Source organism: Dendrobates tinctorius, unplaced genomic scaffold (assembly GCF_039654945.1).
Source record: "Dendrobates tinctorius isolate UK_male_01 unplaced genomic scaffold, ASM3965494v1 ptg000111l, whole genome shotgun sequence".
NCBI lineage: Eukaryota > Metazoa > Chordata > Amphibia > Anura > Dendrobatidae > Dendrobates > Dendrobates tinctorius.
This window is the reverse complement of record NW_027361779.1, coordinates 335,252-358,538: the sequence shown is the minus strand read 5'-3', so window position 1 is coordinate 358,538 and position 23,287 is coordinate 335,252. Positions and strand designations below refer to the sequence as shown.

Genomic DNA, 23,287 nt, shown 5'->3' with positions numbered 1-23,287 from the left:
GTATGTTCAAAGAACAGTGATGTTTATATTTAATTACTTAATTATCAATAATAGAGTCAGAACATTGAGCTAATCCTTCCATACATTAGAACAAAAAACCGACATCAGACATTTATTAGTGTAATTTCCCATTAATCAGTCTAATAAATCGTTATAGCCTACCGGTGGGATTTCTTCTACCAGTTTCAATTGTGGATTCAATTTGTTTCGCTGTGTATTACAGCAAATTTCTTATTACAATTCCCTTGTACAAGACTACAGAGGCAGAAACATGTCAAGCTATATGTCAAACTTTCCCTCATCATTTGGTGTATATGGTATTTTTGCTAAATTAGTGTAAGCCGAGTGAATATTTCACACACCAATACAGTTCAGACACCCAGATGTAGTCATAATTCATTCGCTGTTTTGTTTTTTGTGTTTTATTCTTTTAGGAACGGAGGTATAATGATTCGATTTTGTATACAATAATGAAAAATACGACATTGTTCATAAACTATCCAGACATCTAAAAGTTTTCTAATGCTGTAATATTTTGAACACTTTACATAGGAGGCATAAAAGCAGTCAATCACAAAGTTGGTTAAACCCTTACAGAATTACAATGTACAATTACATCATATGCTGCCTTCCTGCCTTTGTTGGGGGCTCAGAAACTGAACTCGCATCTTTACTGGCGAATGATGACAGTGATATTCAGCCATCACTCTGCCTCTAACAGCCACGGGTGGAGTAGAGCTCTGTGAAGAAATCTTGGGGAGTCAATGAGTTGCTATGACAGCAAGGGGTCGAAGACCCCCGTACCTGTGATGACAGTTAGAAGAAATCCAGCGTCTAAGAACTTCACAAAATCGTCATCTCTATATATAAAAATAAATGTGTGTGTGCGTATCACCAACCAATCACGAAGTATCTTTCATTTCACCAGAGCTGTTAAAAAAAAAAGCTGAGCGGTGATTGGTTGCTATGAGCAACAGCATGCGTGTGTGTCAGCCAAGATCACTCCACATAGCACCAATCACTAAGCATCTTTCATTTCACCACAGCTGTTTAAAAGATGCTGAGCTGTGATTGGTTGCTATGAGCAACAGTTCTCCCACTCCAGAAAACACCTCAGTAGACACTGACATGGTGAGAGAAATCTAGCATCCCTGTGTCACGTGGACCCGTCTTGTGTGACACGACACGCAGGTCGGTAACTAAAACAACAAGACACGGGGGAAGGGGAAACAGTTACAACGGTCGGCCCTGCGATAGGGGACGGGGAAGTGTAGACCTCCTGCACTCCCCTGAGTCAGTGTCCCTCACACTCCTAAGTCAGTGTCCCTCACACTCCTAACGTTCCCTATACAGGCTCCTCACCTGTCGCCGAGCCGGAACCTGTCACCCTAGCACACCCTACACCTATCCCTTGCTAGGGAGCTGGGTGGTGCAGGCACTGGCCCCACCGCTGTACTAATACACACCAGGGAAAAATACAAACAGGTATAACAGCACTTAGCTCTGCTCTGTTGCTCCCAGCAACAGAGTCCAGCACCAGAATGCAGCTTTCCTCCTGAATAGCTGCTACGTCACCAAGCGTTGTCAGAGCTGCAAGGAACTCCTCACTGTGTGTCCTTCCACACCAGGACTCTGACCGTGCTGCAAGGAACTCTCTCTAGCTCCTTCCTCCACCAAGGATGGTTGAAATAACCAATATCACCAACACCTGCTCATAGACCATGTGACCCTATATAGGAAAAGGGAATGGTCAAATGATCAGGGGCCAAAAGCTGCTATAATCCCAGTGACCACCGGGGGGCAAAAGGCAAAGCAAAGAAAACATCAAGTGCAATGACCCTAACGGCCACCGGGGGCAAAACTAGAACTGAAACAACCAGCTTAAGGAAAAAAAAAAGGTTACTAGTGATTTTTTTATCTGTCATGATCCAGCATGGATCATGACAGTACCCTCCCCTTAATGAGGGGCCTCTGGACCCTCAAGACCGCTCCTCATCAGGGAACCACCTACAGAGGGGACGCCCAGATCCAGAGTTCACCCCTGCAACTACCTGCACGTCAGGTTGATGATAAACGAGCACCGCTGGTATTGGCAATGTATGTTCTGGAGGCAACACACATCTCCAAAGCGCCGACCTGGGGAACGAGTTGTGTATGTTTGGGGGTAACTCGAGCTGGTAAGACTCCGCAACACACTTCCACTGGATGTTTTTTGGTGGCCACCCATACATGCTCGTTCACACACAGGTGCGGACCTGAACGTTTATTGCCACACATTCGTTTGTCACAATTCGGTGAACTCTTTCTGGGATTAACAGAGGCGTCCCTCTGTGTCACCACACTCACACCCCCGCAATTCACCAAGGGGTACACCACCCTCCAACCCCTTCCACCACGAGGTCTGCGCCTCCCAGGGTTGGCTGATGGCGAGGGTTGAGGCTTGCGCCTACTCTCCTGCAGCACATCTGCTGCTCTCACTGGAGAGAAAGGGGTCGGTTGAAGAGAGACGGCAGAGACAGTAGTCCCTAGGCAGCAGCCCTCACACGACTGCTCCCAGCTGGCTACTTCCCTAGTCCGACAATCTAAGACCGGGTTGTGTTTTTTAGACCAAGGGGGGCCCACAACGATAGGTGCTGGATTTCCCTCCAAGACATAGTATGGCTGGGACACATCCTGATGTCCGCTATGCAGCTCAATGTCTTCTACGACTTGGTTTAACCCCCCTGGCTCAGTGGGACAGAGTTAATGGCCTGGACGCTTATGTCCAGCGTCTTACACCTCAGACTATGAGTCTGGACAACCTGAGCAATTACCAGACTGTCTTCTGCTCCACTGTCCACAAGCACTGTTATGCCCTCAGGTACCTCGTCAACCATCACCTCTGTTGTCATAGTACCTTCTGAGGGCGAGGAGGATATATACACTCCCAGGTCGTCTTCCTCCACACGACCAGGGGAACACGGCTTCTCTGACAGTACAGAAGTTTCGGCGTCAGTGCCCTGGACTAAATCATTAGTCTGCTCACTACAGGGACGTACCCCTTCACCTTGGGGAACACCAGGCAGCACCATGGGGACACCGACGCCACCCACCTGCCTGGGTACGTCCGCCTGTATAAGCAAGTCATGCTCCCCAGCAGGGACTCCACGGCACATCCTCGCCAACGCCGTATATGGACCCTCTAGTCGAGGCAGAGGATAGGCCTCAGACCCATAATTCCGCTGCAGGTGCTGCTGAAACACATCATTCAGCTCCTCACTAACCTCAGTAAGGGCCAGCAGCAACTGCTCACCGGTCTGCACTTGGCCCATGGCTCAACAGAGAAAAATGTTATGGTTGGTGATAATGTCACGTGGACCCGTCTTGTGTGACATGACCCGCAGGTCGGTAACTAAAACAACAAAACTGGCACGTGTAACTGTCCTGTGTGACATGACCCGCAGGCCGGTAACTAAAACAACAAGACACGGGGGAAGGGGAAACAGTTACAACGGTGGGCCCTGCGATAGGGAACGGGGACGTGGAGACCTCCTAATGTGGGATATTAGGGGTAGTAGTTCGGTGGCTATGGCTGACGGGATGATGTGGGATATTAGGGATAGTAGTCCGGTCACTCTGGCTGACAGGATGATGTGGAATATTATAGTGAATGTGACTATGCGGCGTGGGCGGGGCTGTACACTCAGCTTTATATATATATATATATATATATATATATATATATATAGATATAGATATAATAACTATAATTTGTTATAAATAACCTTAGTTAGTTACTATGCCCGGCCAACGCCGGGCTCTTCAGCTAGTCTTTTTATAAAAGCAAGAAAAAAAAAAGTCACAACTGCATAGGGGAGATTTCAGTGGCAAACACATTTCAGAACGATTAACCCATTTGTGACATCCGACGTACTATTCCGTTCATGTGACCCGGCACCTTAAAGGTGACATCAACCTCACAAATATTACCCCACTTGACATCCGCTACAGGGCAGTGGGAAGAGCCGGGCAAAGCGCCAGAATTGGCGCATCTAATAGATGTGCCTTTTCTGGGCAGCTGTAGGCTGCTATTTTTAGGCTGGGGGGGTCAATATCCATGGCTCCTTACTAGCCTGAGAATACCAGCCCCCAGATGTCTGCTTTAGCAAGGCTGGTTGTCAAAACTAAGGGGGACCCCACACCGTTTTTCTAAAAATTTTTATTTAAATAATTAAAAAAAACAGCATGGGGACCCCTCTATTCTTGATAACCAGCCTTGGTGGAGCTGACAGCTGAGGGGTGCAGCCCCCAGCAGTCAGTTTTGTCTGACTGATTATCAAAAATAGGGGGGAACCCACGCCGTTTTTTTTAATTACCGTATTTATTTACAGCGCAGGAGCACCAGATGAATACTCCCATCCACCGCTCCTGCTGTCACTGTTATTAGCAGCAGCAGAGGTTGGATGATGGTAGTAATAGTCCCATCAGCCACCACCTGCTGTCTCTTTTATCACTTAAATGTAACTCATCATTCTCCCCTGCTCGCGCCGATCGCCGGCAGAGCAGGGGAGAATGATGAGAGCCGTGTTCAGGACCAGGCGCCGGAAGCAATGCTTACTTTACGCTTCTTCCCGGCGCCAATGCATGTCACATGGATGACATCAATGTGTGTTATGTGTATGCACGCGTGCGGGACGTTTTATGGCTCGTGCTGACATTAAAAAATGGACAAATCACCCTTGGTAGTAAAGGGGTTAACATGCAAACCACCTTTGGGGGTAAAGGGGTTAAGGACCTGCACACACAAAAAAAAACAAAAAAAACAGTCCTATCAACAACAAAAATGCAAAATATCGACAATTTTTTTTTTTTTTTTAAGAAAAAAAACTACCGTATACATGTTTGGTATCTTCTCCAATACTGAGCTGGACAAACATACTGCCAGGTCGTTTTTACCGTATATTGAACACGGTATATAAAAAGCCCTAGAAACAATTTTGGAATTGCACTTTTTTCTGCGATTTCGTCGCACTTGGAAATTTTTCCCTCATTTCCTGTACATCACATTATAAAACGAATGGTGTCAGTCAAAAGTACAAGTTGTCCTGCAAATAAAAGCCCTCAATATGGCTGTGCTAATGGGAAACAAAAAAAAAATTTTGGGCCTTGGAAGAAGAAGAGCAGAAAGGAAAAATAGCCCAGTCATGAAGGGGTTAATTAAAAAAAAACAAGGGGGGGGTTTGTGAGAATAAATCATACTAACCTGAGCTTTTATGATGTGCATAAACCTCGACATCAGTTCAGGACACTCCAACAAAAAATGAAAGTGATCAAATATGATTTTAGGGTTTCTGCAAAGTGAAGACAATAATAGGTTAAATTTCCTTATGTAAAGGGTGATTTGTATCGCACTGTACAGGAACCAGGGGCACAGCGAGCGTGCTGGGACACAGGGGCGATTTATCAAGTAATGCGTTTTATATTTTATGTCTTTTCTACTCCTTTCCTGAACTTGTAAAACCCCTTAAAGCATTACTATTGCAGCGAAAGATTATTTCATATTATAAGCAATGACTGCTTGACTAGCTGGACTCTAGCAGAAGTCAAGGCTCCACATAACATTAGCACAGGTATCGGCCGGTCCGTCACAAATCTTGCGCCGCCCGAAATTCCTCTACACTAAAACAAACAATAAAGAAGAAACAACATGGAAGGACTTGGGATGAGCTAGGGATAGGGGAAAGGAGAGGGAGGAGGGACCTTGTTTTAGGCACAAGAAATTAGCATATTTATAGACTGTTCATATTTCTCGCCACATAACCTGGTGAATAAATTGTTAAAAGAAGTCTGCACGAACAAAATGACTGTTCAAACCAAGCACTTCTATAGACCTTCCCACAAAATTGTTTTTTTTCCATCTGTCTACGGCTTCTTTATAGATGGAAAACAAGTAGGTGGGAAGGTGCACTGAAAAGTATGGCCAAGCCAAAGGTGCACAGAGCACTTGTGCTTGGTTTGAACAGTCATTAAGTGGTGAGAGACACCCTTTAAAGCGAACCTGTCAGCAGTTTTGGCCGATATAAGATGCGGCCACCCACTGCCTTTCAGGGCTTATCTACAGCATTATAGAATGCTGTAGATAAGCCCCCGATCAAACCTGAAAGAGAAGTAAAAATAAGTTTTCTTATACTCACCCAGGAGGGCGGTCCGGTCAGATGGGTGTCACAGATCCAGCGCCTCACATCTTCTTGAGACGCTGTCCTCCTGTTGCTTCATCGCTCCCGACATTGCGCTCCAGTGCAGACGTACTTCTCTGCCATGTTGAGGGCAGAGCAAAGTACTGCAGTGCGCAGACGCTGGGCCTGTCTGACCTTTCCCGATGCCTGTGCACTGCAGCACTTTGCTCTGCCCTCAACATGCAAGAAGTACGCCTGCGCAGAAGCGCGATGCCGGGGAGCCATGAAGCAAGCAGGAGGGCATAGCCGCAAGAAGATGGGAGGTGCCGGACCCGGACCTGCGACACCCGTCGGACCGGACTGCCCCCCCGAGTGAGTATAATAAAACTTATTTTCTTATCTTTCAGGTCGGACCAGGGGCTTATCTACAGCATTATAGAATGCTGTAGATAAGCCCTGAAAGGCAGTGGCCATAACTTATATTGGCCAAAACTGCTGGGAGGTTGCCTTTAAGAGTCTTTGGTGAATATAGATTATTTTTTATTGTAGTTTCTTACCAATCATACCAAGAAGAGCCATTTCAGAACTTTTCCCATCTTTTAATGTCATCTATAATCACAATTCAACTGTGGAAAAATGTTAAAAATTTTGCGGGGACAAACAAAAACCAAACTAAAATAATGTAGTTGCATCAGTCACCCTTTGATCATTGAAAATGTTGTGTTCACATTTAGCCAGTCACATTTAAACTCATGTGAAATAGTAGTCAGTAATAATAATAATCTTTATTTATATAGCGCCAACATATTCCGCAGCGCTTTACAGTTGAACAGTTTCAAACACAACAGTCATAAGTAACAACGTTAACAATACAATAATTAAAGCGAAATAAGACGACCCTGCTTGTGGAGCTTACAATCTACAATGAGGTGGGGGAGATACAAAGCACAGGTGTGTATTTACAGTGATGTATTTACAATGATGGTCCAGCCATCTTCAGGGGGTGGGGGTTAGATGGAGATAGTGAATGGGCTACACACACACAAACATAACATGACTTTGATTACTGAATGTGATAGGCCGCTCTGAACAAATGTGTTTTGAGCGAGCGCCTAAAACTATGCAAATTGTGGATGGTCCTAATATCTTGGGGTAGAGCATTCCAGAGGATTGGCGCAGCACGGGAGAAGTCTTGGAGTCGGGAGTGGGAGGTACGGATTAGGGCAGAGGTTAGTCGAAAGTCATTTGCAGAGCGCAGCGGTCGGTTAGGCCGATAGACAGAAATGAGGGAGGAGATGTAAGGGGGTGCCGCACTGTGGAGAGCTTTGTGGGTGAGAACAAGTACTTTGAATTGTACCCTGTAATGAATTGGCAGCCAGTGTAACGACTGGCGAAGAGCGGACGCGTCTGAGTAACGATTAGCCAGATGGACAACCCTGGCTGCTGCATTAAGGATAGACTGGAGAGGGGAGAGTCGAGTGAGAGGGAGGCCAATTAATAGAGCATTACAGTAGTCCAGGCGGGAGTGGATCAGGGCGACAGTGAGAGTTTTTGTTGTTTCCATGGTGAGAAAAGGGCGGATTCTAGAGATGTTCTTTAGGTGTAAGCGGCATGAGCAGGCAAGAGATTGTATATGGGAGGTGAAGGAGAAATCGGAGTCGAACATAACACCCAGAGAGCGCGCCTGCTGTCGGGGTGTTATTATGGTGCCACCCACAGAGAGGGAAATGTCAGATTTAGGGAGGTTAGTAGATGGTGGGAGCAGAAGAAGTTCAGTTTTGGAGAGGTTGAGTTTCAGATAGAGAGCAGACATGATGTTGGAGACTGCAGACAGTCAGTGGCGTTCTGTAGTACAGCGGAGGTAAGGTCAGGGGATGATGTGTACAGTTGTGTGTCATCAGCATAAAGATGGTACTGAAAGCCAAATCTGCTGATGGTCTGTCCAATTGGGGCCGTATAGAGAGAGAAGAGAAGGGGGCCAAGGACTGAGCCCTGAGGTACCCCAACAGTGAGAGGAAGAGGAGATGAAGTGGAGCCAGAAAACAGAACACTGAAGGAGCGGTCGGAAAGATAGGAGGAGAACCAGGAAAGAGCAGTACACAGCTGCCACCATTTACAGGGATTCTAATTAACCCCAGATAAAGTTTAGCGGCTCTAGCAGGATTTTCCAGGCCTTTTTCAGTTGTATTTTATACTAGAAGCCACTGTCCATACTCAGCTTACACTACAGTAAAGGGATCTCACTGCTGAAACTTGTCAGTCAGAAGGGTACAAAAACATTTCAAAAGCATTTCCATGGAACACTGTGAAGACTGTCATCAGGACGTGGCTTATATTTCACAGAACATTGACATTACCTATAACTGGACAACCTTACAAAATAAAAAAATGATAAAAAGATAAGTTGCTAAGTGGCTAAACCATTAACCCCTTCACAACGTGTCATACATATACGACGCTGTGGGAGCTACGTTCCTGCAAAGCGCCATTTATATGTGGCGCAGCTATTTCCGGTCACAGCGCAGTCCCCCCCCCCCCTTCCAACTTAAATTTCAGCGCACTTTTTGCCCTTTTTTTCTAGTGCGCAGCGCCCTGCGCAGAGCATTCGTTCTCTGATCAGTACCACTTAGCTTAGTTAGTTAGCGTAGCGGAAGTCACAGTGTAAGTGACGTCCGATTGTTTTTCCTTAGAAAAAAAAAATAATAGCAGTTAGTACAGTGTAGTTTCAGAGGTAGTGCGTTAGTGTAGCCGGCGTCACAGTGCTTGGTGACCGATCTTGTTTTAGGAAAAAATAAAAATTGTACAAAGTAGAGTTTCTTTTGCATTAAAAAAAATTTCTATACATTAGGGGAGCGCACCTTGCTTGCATTGTATTGCTGGTGAAGTACGTTTTTCATTTGTAAATAACAGCTTGGAAGGACCCCCAGCAAGACGTCCTAGGACCCAGGCAACTCCTGCAACAATCGATCCCATATTGCTTGCACCCACTGAAAATCAGCCGGTCTTTCCTGATTTCAGAAGCAGCTCAATAATCCAGTTTGACACCACTGGCCTCACTGAAATTGACTTCTTCAAATTCTTTTTCAGTGAGGAAATAATAAATCTTATTATGGTGGCCCAGACAAACCTGTATACCCATCAATTTTTTACCCAAAATCCCATATCATCATATGCAAAATAGACCCCTGTAACTGCAGCAGAGATGATGACATTTTGGGGAATTGTGCTGCATATGGGCATAGTCAGAAAAACAGAGATCTGAGAGATCTACACCCCACCATGTAATCTGGCTTTGGGACTTGTGTTGTGGTAACTCGGACAGTGACAAGGGAGCTGTTGTCACAGTGTATGGTTGTCAAGATAAGGACATCACCCTTGTCCTTATATTTGATCACCAGCATGTTGTCGCTGCATTAGGCTCTGCTTTTGCCCTTTCTCAGCATTTGTCCAATTAGCCGCTTAGGGATGCCTCTCTGATTTTTTTCGCCCAGTGCCTCATGCAACTGTACCTCTAACAGAGAGTGTATTGAAAAGTGGGATGCTGGTGTAAAAGTTATCAATGTAGAGGTGATAACCCTTATCCAGCAGTGGGTGCAGCAACTCGCACACAATTTTCCCACTCACCCCCAGGACAGAGGGCATTCCGGAGAGTCTATCTGGGTGTCCTTCACTTCGTAGACCCTAAATCTGTTTGTGTACCCTAAGGTACTCTTGCACAGTTTGTACAGCTTTATTCCATACCTGGACCTTTTACTGGATAAGCATGGTTGGAATTTTAGCCTCCCTTTGAAATGAACCAGAGATTCATCTATAGCAGAGGTCCCCAACCTTTCTGACCTTGGCAGCCACATTCAGCTTAGAGAGAGGGTCGCGAGCCACATTCAGCAATTAGAGAGGGTCGCGAGCCACATCCAGCTCCCACCCCCCTCAAAGTAGTGTCAACCAAAGCCCCCATTACAGGTATAATCATAACCAAAGCTTTTCCACATAAATCACTCCAAAGAAATCCACTGAGATCCAGGGGTTCCCACAATACCCCCATTTAAGGTATTCTTCCATAAAGCACTCCCAACACACTGTCACATCCAGCTTTGAGCACCTCCTCTAACAGGCAGTATCATCCTCCAGCATACCATACCTAAAACATCTCTAAACCCCTAACACCAGTAAATCTGCATCCAGATGTCCTCTTCTGCGCAGGGCTACTCATACAATTCACCATTTTGAGATGTGCTCCTCATACCTGTTTGCTAGACCTGGCGCTAATGCACCAAGCTGGCAGTCACGAGCCACAATTCATGGGACCGCGAGCCACATGTGGCTCCCGAGCTACAGGTTGGGGACCCCTGATCTATAGCAATGTCCCTTAGGGGTGGTTCACATTGCGTTATGGCAGTCCATTTAACGGATTGCGTTACAAAGCGGCATTAACGTGATGTAACGCATCCGTCAACGCACCCATAGACTGCAATAATGTAGCGCATCACTAACGCATTTCATAATTGGCATGCATTAGCGATGTGCCGTCATGTTGTGACGGAACCTCGGACGCGGTCTGCAGCGTTCAAGGGTCTGCCGGGGCTAGCGCAGACGGAGCAGCTGCGCTAGCGCGATTGCATAATGCTATAAAAAAAGAGTAGCGTTCGCGCAGACCGTTTAACGCATGCGTTGAACAGACTGCCATTACGTAATGTGAACCTAGCCTTAGAGGGTTGCACGCCTCAGCAAATTTTCTGCTGAAGTAATCAACTACTGGCTGGACTTTGTATAGACGATCAAAGTTTGGATCGTCTCGTAGAGGACACTGTGCATTATCATAATAATGCTAAATTTTTTCGTTCGCTTCAATTCGTGTACTTGTCATGGCCATACGGAACACGGGTGTGCTGTAAAGAATATCCCCTGGTTATTTATGTGATTATGCCTTTGTTATGAAGTTGGAGTTTTAAAAGTTTTTCTAATAAATGATGAATTTCCAAGGACCCAAGTGCAGGATTTTTTTCCTTTTAATTTAACTCCCTGCTACACTACAGATCTTCCGTGCTCGGGCTCCTGGAGGATTGAGGGGTGAGCTGACCTTTTTCTTTATCTTACATGTTTTTGTGCTGTTTCAATCTGCAGGCAATACGGCAACCTTCCTTCAGTTTCAGGAGGTAGTCCTTAATGTTTGGCACGTAAGAAGGTGAGGGTCCCAAAACTTCTGAAACTGATCGTGCCTGTATTGTCCCAGGTCAACAGTTTCCAGGAGAGGCTCCCCAAACAGCGAAGACAGGAAGAACACAAAAACGGTGCAGAGTATGCTCCAAGAGGGGAATCCAAAAGGACAAAATTTACCATTGTGAAACCTGCCCTGAGAAACCTAGCCTTTGCATTAAGGATTACTTCAAAGTGTACCACATGTCCATAAACTGCTAAAATGTGTTTTTACCCTGTTGACACAACAGACTTTTACAATCTGATGTACTCCGCAAAACTTACACATAACCCTACATTATAAATTCATATACCATTTAAACCAAAAACATTATAACTACTATAAAACTATGCCTCTAGATAAATTCCTTCAGGGGTCAAGTTTGCAAAATGGGGTCACTTGTGGGAAATTTCCACTGTTTAAGTCCATCAGTGGCTCTGCAAATGCAACATGACACCCAAAGACGTCTGCATTCCAAAACTTTACACCTTCTCTTCCGAGCCTTGAAGTGCACCCAAACAGTGGTTTTCCTCCACATATGGTGTACTCAGGAGAAATTGCACAACAACTTTTGTGGTCCATTTTCTCTGGTTACCCTTGTGAAAATAAAAAAAATCATTGCCAAAAGATCATTTTTGTGGGAAAAAAATGTAATTCTTTATTTTCATGGCTCTACGTTATAAACGTCTGTCAAGCTCCTGAGGGTTCAAAGTGCTCACTACACATCTAGATAAGTTACTTGAAGAGTCTAGTTTCCAAAATAGAGTCACTTGTGGGGGTTTTTCACTGTTTAGGTACATCAGGGGGATCTTCAAACATGAAAAAGTGTCTGCTCTCAGTTCTAACCAATTTTGCGTTCAAAAAGTCAAACGGTGCTCCTTTACTTCTGAGCCCTGCCGTGTGCCTAAACAGTGCTTTTCCCACACCGGCATACTCCGGAGAAATTGCACAACAACTTTTGCAGTCCATTTTCTTGTGAAAATAAAAAAACAGGGCTAAAAGATCATTTTTGTGAAAGTTAAATGTTCATTTTTACCTTTCACGTTGCTTCAGCTCGTGTGAAGCACGTGATGGGTTAATAAACTTCTTGAATGTAGTTTTGAACACCATGAGGGGTGTAGTTTTTAGAATGGTGTCACTTTTGGGTATTTTCGATCATATGGACCCCTCAAAGTGACTTCAAATGTGATGTGGTCCCTTAAAAAATTCTTTTGCAAATTTTGCTTTAAAAATGAGAAATAGTTGGTCAACTTTTAACCGTTATAACTTCCTGACAAAAAAGAATTAGGTTTCTAAAATTGCGTTGATGTAAAGTAAATGAAACAAATCCAAAGTGGAAAAAAAATCCAAAGAGGAAATAAAGAGCCGGGCTGAATAAACCGCGCTGACCAGAAAAAAACGCACCTTCGGCAGTCCATATAACAAAAAACTTCTTTAAAGAAGACGACCGGACTTTTATGAGTGATTCCCAGTTTGTTGTGACTCACACAACTTCAGCAGGTGAGTCTAACTGATTGGGCTTGCTTGCTATTGTGGTTCTTCTAGACGATACACCCTATGTGCGCTTTCCATCTTTGTTGATGTAAAGTAGACATGAGGGAACTATTGCGTGTGACATAACTCTCTGATTTAAGGGCATAGGAATTCAAAGTTTAAAAACTGCGAAATTTTCATTTTTTTTCACAAATAAATGGAAGTCATATTGATTAAATTTTACCGCTATCTTAAAGTACAATATGTCAAGAGAAAACATTCTCAGAATCACCGGGATCCATTGAAGCGTTCCAGAGTTATTACCTCAAAGTGTGAAAAATGGCATGGTCAGGAATGTGAAAACAGGCTTCGGGGTGAAGGGGTGAAGGGGATAAGGTAGATGCAGGAATTTCTGGCAAGTACTGGTTGCGTACTGTAAGTGACAACAATCTCCTGTATTCTTCTTATGTCTGGTCTGTGGGATTGAATAGGGTGGCAAGATGGAAGCCTTTTCTTACAAAAGAAAACATCCGAGCCCAGCAATATTTTGCCAAAAGCTACATTAAGTCTGCCAAAAGAATATGGGAAAACACGTTATGGTCTATTGAGACCAAGGTTGAAGTTTTTAGGCCATAATTCCAAAATATATGCTCGGCGGGAAGCTAAAACTGCATTACAAAAAGAAAGTCATACCTACAGGAAAGCAAGGTGGAGACAAAATTATGTTTTCGGATGATGAAATTAAAGCTTTACTTAAAGTGTAGGGAATTATGAACAGCTGCAAATATCAGTCAATTTTGCAACAAAACCTTCAGGCTTCTGCTAAAAAGTTGATTATGAAGAGGAATTTCACCTTTCAGAACGGCAATGAACCTAAGCATCCCTCCAAATCAACAAAAAAAATGATTTGGCCAGAAGAGGATCAAAATTTTGGAATGACACAGGCTGAGCCCAGTCCTGAATACAATTGATAATCTGTGGGCTGACCTGAAGAGGCAGATGCCCTCGCAATCTGACAGATTTGGAGCAATAGTGCAAGGAAGAGTAGTAAAAGACTGCCAATTCTAGATGTGCCATGATTATAGATTTCTACCCAAAAAAAGACTGAATGATGTCATATGGTTAAAGAGTACTTAATGAAGTAGTAGTTGTATATTTATGCAATCACATTATTTTTGTTTTTTCTTTTTCCATCTGAAAGATTTAAGTATGTTTTTCAATTGAGTTATGCAGATTATGGGTAACTTTAAAAGTAGAAAAAGTTCTAAAATGATTCTTCTTGGTATGTTTTTTTTTTTTACATGACAAAAACGTGGCATTTTAACTGAGGTGCGTAGTTTTTATATCCACTGTTCTTCAAAAAAAAAAAAATAGGCCTCTTTCCTTCTAAAGAAACATTACTTTAATGTACCTTGTAACAAAACATTTTAGAACTTCATCATGTTTGCAGACAAATTCAATAAATCTTGGAGAGGTCATCCTAGACGAAAACATAAAAATAATTAAAATTTGCCACAAAAAAAAAAAATTCCATTTCTACCTGATCGATATAAGCCTTTCTATTTTAAATACAACTACAAATGCAAAAACTAAAGTGAAACTTCACCGTTTATCACCATGTTCCCATGCTTGAAGACCCACAATGCAGCGTTGGATACATTTCTTAAAAGGGATCCAGTCAAGACAACAAATACTATGAATCTGCAGGTTAATAGTGTTACAATGATGTCCGGCTGCCTTACCGAAAATGTGACTACCTTGAAAAAGTTACCTTTTTTTTCCTTCCGGGAGTCTCCAGCTTTTGAAAAGTCAAGAGACGTGCACAGAGTGACTACAGTCATAAGCTGCAGCATTGTGATCTAACGCTATAAGTACTCCCTGACACTTGGATTGACGGGGAGTGCTTACAGCGACTGATTGGTGTCTGTAACCACCCCGGCGTGCCTGCATGACTGAACACCGTTGGCTCCCACGAGGAATAAAGTTCATTTTCCCTCGGCAGCCACACTTACAAAGATGCTCGGCCGCCGCACTGAAACGCTATTAACCTGCAGATTAACCCAATATCTGCAGGTTAATAGCATGTGACAGGTTCCCTTTAAAACTAAACATGCTGGTAACCTTGTAGCGGCATTAGAGTACACGGTCTTACTATGTTCAATGTATTATCCCCTTTGGTGGCTGCAGAAGAGATCTCAAGATAGGGAATGTATCAAGTTTACAATTTATCATCTGTTCACAGGATAGGTGATAACTTGGTGACCGCTGCGGTCTGAGTGCTCGGGATCATGAAGCAATTTTCCATCCTTTGTACCAGCGCTGTATTCAAAGTCTATGAAACTGATGGAGGTAGCAGATTATGCACCTAATGTTACGTAAGCTTATGCATCTCCTGAGGAAGCAGTTATGTGAACGTCGAAACGCGTTGAGAGAATAGTGACTAAAATACCAATTTTTTTATCCATATACTGGGATTGTGATTTCTACAGCAGCGCGGTCAATATCCACATTTTCTTCTATCTGCTATTGTGAATCGGTCAAATGGTTTGACCTGTGGATCTGCGGCAGCTGTTGGCTCTGATGAGTCCTATGGGCTTTTAGAATATGGAAGACTAGGTGAGTACAAACTGATATTTATTTTTAAACTATCATCGGATAAGACCCTATTTGTGCTTTTCTCTCCAAGAGTGGTTCTATAAGTCAATCTTAGAATATTGTATAGAATTGTATACGAAAAGGACATATGGGAACTAGAGCGGGTGCAGAGTCCAGTCCTTTACTTATACCTAGACCTGACAACGGGCATTCGCTAATAAGAGACAACTGCTTCACAGGGGTTTTGCCTTCCTCTGGATCAATAGTTTGGGGCTAAAAATCCACTTTGGCAGCGACACAGGTCACGTGGCCAAAGATTGCTGTATGCCGCTGCTACAGCGCAGCAAAATAAAAGTGAATGGGGTCGCACCGCAAACCCTCTCGGAAACAGTTTGCTTTTGTGGCTAACCCGTCGTGGAACCTCATGGGTTATAATGCGACCCCATTCACTTGCATTCCGGCGAGAGGTCTCAGTGGCATAAAGCAATCTTCGGCTTTGTGACCTGGTTTGTGGAAAAAGTTACCGTGTAGCTCCAGCCCTAAGCCCCCCCACACACAAGACTAATGCTCGCTAAACCTGTTGGACTGCCATGAGATGTCCGGCAGCAGCTCTCTCCTAGAGAACACAGGAGCGCTCCTGTGTATGGGAGAGTCCGGTGAGATAGTAACAGGCTGAAGGATCGGCCGAACCATCGTTCAGATAACTGCTACCTAAGGTGCTTTAAACTATATCAACCTGTGGATTTTGTTCAACCTTACAAATTAAATGACGATATGTCTATGTAGGGGATTTGAAGCAAATTGTTAGTATAAAAAAAAGCTTAAAATTGATATAAAGATTTATGCATCAGATAGTGGGTAAGAAGTTGAACAGGGAATCTGTTGCCAGGTTATTGTCACCTAATCTGAGAGCAGCATGATATAGAGAAGAAGACCCTGATTCCAGGATGTGTCACTTACTGACCTGCAGGAGATAATCATTAGAGGACTAATAAACCTGTTGCCAGGTAGTCAAGCATAGGAAAAAACAGCTGCACTCTGAAACGCTATAATATGCAAATACTGAATACATGAAATTGGAACTGCATTTTTGCTATAGAAAATATGTTTAAAATTAAGGTACTTATCACACAAATTGGCAAATTCTTGACAGCCCAACAACGAGCAACAAGGTGTACCCCTTTGTTGGAAGCCTAACCTAATATGCCGCCTCTCCCGGGCTAATAGCCTACAATTTTAAGGTGGTCAAGCATATTCATCAGTTTGGTATAACCCCGTCCCCGCCACTGATTGCCAGCTGTGTAAATGGTACATGCCAGTCAGTAGTGTGGGTGGAGTAATACCGAACACATGAATATGTGGGTGTGGGTGGGGTTATATAGAGCTCAGCATGCTAAATCAGCAACATATAAAATAATGATTGTATCAAAATGACACCAAGCAGCCCAGTGAGTGACAAGTCGCTTGAATCAGGATCTATGCCGCTACATTATTCTGCTCTCAGATAGGGTAGTAAAACCCTGGTGACAAATTCCCTTTAATGACCCCATTTGCTTCATCGATTCTTGCTTGAGATTTCCCTTCTACTTAAAAGGGTTGTCTGGCCTTGAGGTAAAAGTCTGCAGTCTTGTGAATCCTCACAGCGCGCACACGGTACGCTGTGAGGACTCTCTGATGTTGGCGTCAGGAGCAGAAGGGTTTAGGACCACAGGTATACGATTTGCATACTTGGGGTTACATGCAGACTAGATGAGCACAGCCTCACTCAATACAAGACAATTGAGAGAGCCCGACACGTCTAGTCAGATTGTGGCCGAAAGTATGCAAATGACATACTTGTGGTCACATGAATAGCGGCTCCTAGCGAATCCTTACAGTGTGCACGCTGTGAGGAGTCACTAACTGCAGACTTGTCCCTTAAACCAGACAACCCCTTTAACAGATTTACTGTAATTTTTGAAATTCATAGATTCCAGAGTCTTTTAAAATGACAATAGTTAACTAACTTAATACAAAAAAATTTATATAATGTTAAAGTAGTAAAAAAATCTCAAAACAAAATACAGAAAAGTCTAAAGATTGAAGTAAAAAAACAGCACATCTATAAGTAAGAAATGGTAAGTTATCATTCTTCCTGAAACGAAGATTTGATGGCCCACATTACATTTATCACCCAAATAAAATAAAAAAACACAAACCCTTGAGGCATCTGGCAAGAGCAGCACATATAGAAGGCTTGGATGACAGCGCTGAGCCTGTTAGCGGTCATGGAGATAACATCCTGACCATCCGCAACAGCTTCCTGCGTCCCAGCGCTCGCACAGTTCTCAAAGTCTGCTGCGCTTGGCGATACTGAAAGGTGTTCTGTGCGGCCATTCTCTCCAACGCTTGATTGATGATCCAGAGAAATATCTGGTTGATCCAATGGCGTTTGCTTGAGTAAAATGCATGTGATGTTGGTAGAGTCTCTCTGGTTTTTCGTCAGCTCAGTGGCAATGAGCACAAGCCATTCATCTAACGAATGCCAAAGTAGCTCCAAAGGCTGAAATAAAGGCAGCGATCAAATAGAAGGTATTCAACATTGCTTATTACAATCTTATTAAGGAACAAAGTCAGAACATCAATTATGCAAAGTAGATATTAGAAAGAATATGATTACAGAGATTTTAATTCATCTGGTGAAAAATACTCCCAAAGGCAGGACTCCCTATCAGTTACCACATAAGAAATATCAAAAAGATTATTAATGGCTGGAGTAGCTAAGGAAATAAGCCTGACAGCCGGCCTTCTTTCTGCAGGCACGTCACCGACACACAGAGCGAACAAGAAATGCTCTGCTGTGTTACCGATGGGCCAGAAGTGCGAGTGCCGAGAGCGCAGCTGCATGCATGGCAGTGGAGGGCTTCTCATTAGCAAACTCTATTACTAAGCTTTGTATCAAGCTGGACAAGCTCTTGAACACAGAAATAAGGAGTCGATCATCTCCAGGTCTTCTCCAAGTTTGATGATACCATTGGGAGAAGTTTGCTTTTGTCAGAGAAGTGATTGGTTTCCATCTCATACAAGGGAAGGAATGTCTTGCAGGCATCAAACAGCAGATGCCTCCTTTTGCTTTACCCTGAACTAGAATTCTGGTGAGTATGTAAGTGAAAAGAAGGATATTACGGGTATTCCTTTAGTGGAACATGCCTTTAATTGAAAAATGAGCATGAGCCATACAGAATTCAGTAAATTTGCTGCATCTCCTGAAAAGTGCAACTCAAGTTCAAATGAATGGAGCGGAGCCGCACTAGCTAAATATATCTAGCTTGGGACATTTTGCGCCATTACTCTACTTTTACAGTGTCCATTTTAGGACATGATCAGATATCAAAGTCAAACAAACATCAGAATAATTTGCAATGAACGAGGAATACGGTGGTTCATAGTCCACGCTGCTCAAGGTTCAAAGATACGATCACACACAAAGGTGAAGCATGAATGCGGTTTATTGTCAACGCGTTTCAAGGTTTCCAAACCTCGTCATCAGGAACAAACCACAAAGATCATCAGAATAATGTCAATTTGAGGCTAAATACTCTGTCTGAGAATGGACTTTGATATTTGATTCGGACATCTGAAACAGACATCTTACTTTGATATCGGACTCTGACACTTAAATTTGTTTGCTTATAATATATTACTACCTAACTAGTCAAATAAATAATGAACCTATAGCTTAATGATAAGGCATATGTACCATATATAGTTTTGGTTTGAAAGGATAATAAAGAAATTCACTATCCGCTATTGGAACTTGAACTCTCTATGGGCCTGCACTTCACATTGAGCTATACACTCAGTTGAAGACAGATAGGCCTTCTATTTGGATACATGATTTCCAGTGCAAACATGTCTGGAACTCATTGGGACTTTCACACAGACCTCCTCCAAGCCAAATTCAAATGATGTTTGACTTTGATATCTGACTTTCTTCACACATCAGAATGAGAATCACAATGACTTTCAGACACCTTGGGTGTTTGATGGTTAACTCTTTCATAATAGGAGGTATTTTCGTTTTGGCGTCTTTCGTTTTATGCTCCCCTTCTTGACAGAGCCATAACTTTTATTTTTTGGTCAATATGGCCATATGATGACTTGTTTTTTTGTGGGATGAGTTGTACTTTTGAAATACACCATTGCTTTTAACATATCGTGTACTGGAAAACGGGAACAAAATTCCAAGTGTGCTGAAATTGCAAAAAAAGTGCAATTCCACAAATGTTTTGCTTTTTTACTAGGTTCACTAAATACTAAAACTGACCTGCCATTATGATTCTCCAGGTCATTAGAAGTTCATAGACACCAAACATGTCTAGGTTCTTTTTATCTAAGTGGTGAAAAAAAAAATTCCAAAGTTTGTTAAAAAAAAAAATTGCGCCATTTTCCGATACCCGTAGAGTCTCCACTTTTAGTGATCTTGGATGGGTGAGGGCTTATTTTTTGCGTGCCGAGCTGACGTTTTTAATAATACCATTTTGGTTCAGATACAATCTTTTGATCACCCGTTATTGCATTTTAACCCCTTTCCGACATCTCGCATAAGTAATAGTACCCCAATGTCGGACTAACTCCCTTTGATGTGGGCTCCGTTGTTTTAAACAGCTGACATGTGCCCGAAACAGCCACGGGTGGAATCGCGATTCCCCCCCGCAGCTATTAACCCATTAAATGCCGCTATCAAATGAAAAGCGGCATTTAACATGCAATTCCAGCAATTGTGCTGGAAATCCGCTCTTCGGTGACCCCCGTCACGTGATCGCGGGTCACGATGGGTCGGCATTACAACCAGCGGTCTTCTGCAGACCTCTATGGTTGTCAATGTTGGATTGCTATGAGCGCTGTTTAGCGATCGGGTTAATTTTTCTTATATTGATAGATGGGGCAATTCTGAATGCAGCGATACCAAATATGTGTATGTTTGATTTTTTTAAATTTTATTTTAAATGGGGCGAAAGGGGGGTGATTTAAACGTTTATATTTTTCAAAAACCTTTTTTTTTCCACTTTTGGCATGCTTCAATAGTCTCCGTGTGAGACTAGAAGCTGCCATAACCCAATTGGCTATGCTACATACAGGTGATGATAACATCGCCGGTGTGTAGCAAAATTGCGGACTTGCTATGTGCGCCGACCACAAGACGGCACTTATTGCAATCCGGCAGTGACAACCATAGAGGTCTGAAGGAGACGTCTGGTTGTCATGCCGACCTATCAGTGACCTGCGATCACGTGACGGGGTCACAGATGGGCAGATTTCCAGCGCGCTGGCAGGAAGCGCGTGTTAAATGCTGCTGTCAGAGTTTGACAGCGGCATTTAACAAGTTAATAGCAGCGGGTGGATTGTGATTAAAAACGGATGACATGTGCTGACATGCACCGCCAGAGCCCACATCAAAGGGAGGGTATCAGACATCGGCGTATTATTACGACCCATATTGGAAAGGGGTTAAAGGGAACCTGTCAGCAGGACTGTGCAACCTACAGACAGTGTCAGGTCGGCGCCATTATACTGAATAAAATGATACCTGGGATGATGAAATCCTTGTTGTTTAATCTTTATTTTCAGTTTTCAGTTAATGATATGCTTGTGCCCCGGAGCGGCTTTATGTGTGCTCTATCTACATATGCATCTGTATGGCTTATGACAGGTCACCGATCCCTCAGTGACATGATCCCTATTTTACATATGGATTATAATATGGTTTGAAAAAAAAAAAATGAAAAAAAAAAAAATCACATCCAGCAGGCAGGCAGGCGGACGCCGAAGCTGTTGCATGATGCGGTGGATAGAATGGATATTTTTGTTTTGTTTAGACATATAGCTTTGTTTGGAGAAAAAAAATTGTCTTAATCAAAATGGCGCCGGCGGCCGTGCCTACGCAGTAGAATCTATCATGCTCCAAAGATGCTAATGCGCAGGCGCCGACGCCACCATTTTGGCAGAGGAAATACAATTTAGAATTCAACAAAATCACGCTGGCACCTGCGCAGTAGCATCTATTGGAACGTGATAGATGCTACTGCGCTGGCACTGTCACCATTTTGGCAGAGAAAAAAAAATTAGGCTCCATCAGGATGGTGCTGGCAGCGCCTGCACAATAGCATGTATCGGAACAATGCTAGTGAGCAGGCACCACAATTTTGATTAAGGCTTTTTTTTCCCGCTGCCAGAATGTCACCAGCGGACAGGTTTTTTGATCAGTGTAACGGCACCAACCTGACATTTTCTGCAGTTTACTCAGCACAATCCTGCTGATAGTTTCCCTTTAATCACATAAGCCAAGACAAATTAACAGCCAGAATTAACTAAAGCTATGGATGAATGGTAAGGCTTCTATCTCACTGAGCCAGAGCTTCAAGGTTAAAATCCCAGGAGCAGAAGTACAACTTTTTTTCATTGTAAAATTATGCTTGCTAGCACATAAACTCTGGTGCCTTGTATTAACTTTCACTACATGATAAAAGCCATTTGCAAAAACTGAGACTAACCTTTGAAGGGGTTGGACCACGAGGAACATTGCTAGCATAACCTAACGATATGCCATCAATTTCACAGGACTAATCCATTTAAAAACCCTTATATATGATCTGGAAAATAAATCTCCATTGAGACACTTAGAAAATGCTCCAAAAGATTAGGTGAGAGACAGATCAAAATTGGTATAAAGGAAAATTCTTTTAGTTGCTCATAGCAACAAATCACATTCCGCCTTTAATTTTTCACAGCAACTTTTGGGAATTTGCAAACGTACAGTCCCTTTGAAAAAAAAAAAAAAATTAAAAAAAAAAAAATAATATATTTATAGTTAATTTGTGCCTCTCTCCACCCCACAATTTCTTTCCTTTGGCTATGTATGTGATTAACAGTGTGTCTGAAACGCTTTCTTAACACATCAGGAGGCTGACAATCTAAATGTCAGGTATTAAAAGACAAACCTCACTAAAGTGTGTGCGCTAGCCAGTATAATTTTAAAAATGAAAAAACAAAAAATGATCTGCTCCTAGAGCTCTGCTTTATGAGACAGAAGAAGCCTGACCATTCAGCCATAGGCTCAAGTGATACTAACCAGCAATTTTTCTTGGTGTATGTGATTAACCATGCAAAAACCCAGGGTGTGTGAAAGTCATTGCGATCCTCATTCTCATGTGTGAAGAAAGTCAGATATCAAAATCAAACATCAAAGTCAAACTTCATTTAAATTTGGCCTGGAGGAGGTCCGTGTGATCGTCTCGGGGAGTTTTAGACACATGTTTGCACTCAAAGTCACGTAACCAAATAGAAGCCCTATCTTCCTTGGACTTCGTGTACAGCGCAATGGGAAGTGCGGTGGCCCAGACAGGGTTTGGAGGTCACATCCCAGTAGAAGACAGTGACACAGATGCCTTACCATTAAGCTATAGGTTCATTATTTATTTGATTAGATATTTAGGTAGTAATATATAATACACAAACAATAAGTTAGGTGCCTGATGTCAGCGTCAACTGTCAGACAGGGTACTTAGCCTCAATCTGACATTATTCTGATGATTGACCTTGGCATCTGATCATGTCCTACAATGGACATCGCTTCATTAAAGCGTCTGAAGAATTATCAGCCTCACTGTACACATTTCCATACTATCAGTGACCCTATATGGCATGTGGTTTCTTAGCGATAGTAGGTAGATCCGCAATTATTACACATACATAGGCAGAATATGCCATGAGAAAGTACCGATAGGTTAGACACGGGCAGGTGCTGTGTACCAGCCTTATAAGTATTTTTATGTCTGCACTGATGTTTTTAATGTTGAAGGGATAAAAGTTTCAGACGTTTTCCCAAAGT

General features: G+C 43.0%; 1 protein-coding gene across 4 annotated transcripts in view; it reads right to left on the bottom strand.

Moving 5' to 3' along the window:
• HACE1 (HECT domain and ankyrin repeat containing E3 ubiquitin protein ligase 1) overlaps positions 1-23,287 on the bottom strand; it is a 124,617-nt gene that overhangs the window by 47,483 nt on the left and 53,847 nt on the right. For all 4 annotated transcript variants that reach the window (XM_073589491.1, XM_073589490.1, XM_073589493.1 and 1 more), the window contains exons 12-14: positions 17,616-17,959; positions 14,234-14,302; positions 5,243-5,330 (exon numbers count right to left, since the gene is read on the bottom strand). In XM_073589491.1, the coding sequence (XP_073445592.1) occupies positions 5,243-5,330; positions 14,234-14,302; positions 17,616-17,959 (501 nt within the window). The remainder of the gene's footprint in view (positions 1-5,242; positions 5,331-14,233; positions 14,303-17,615; positions 17,960-23,287) is intronic.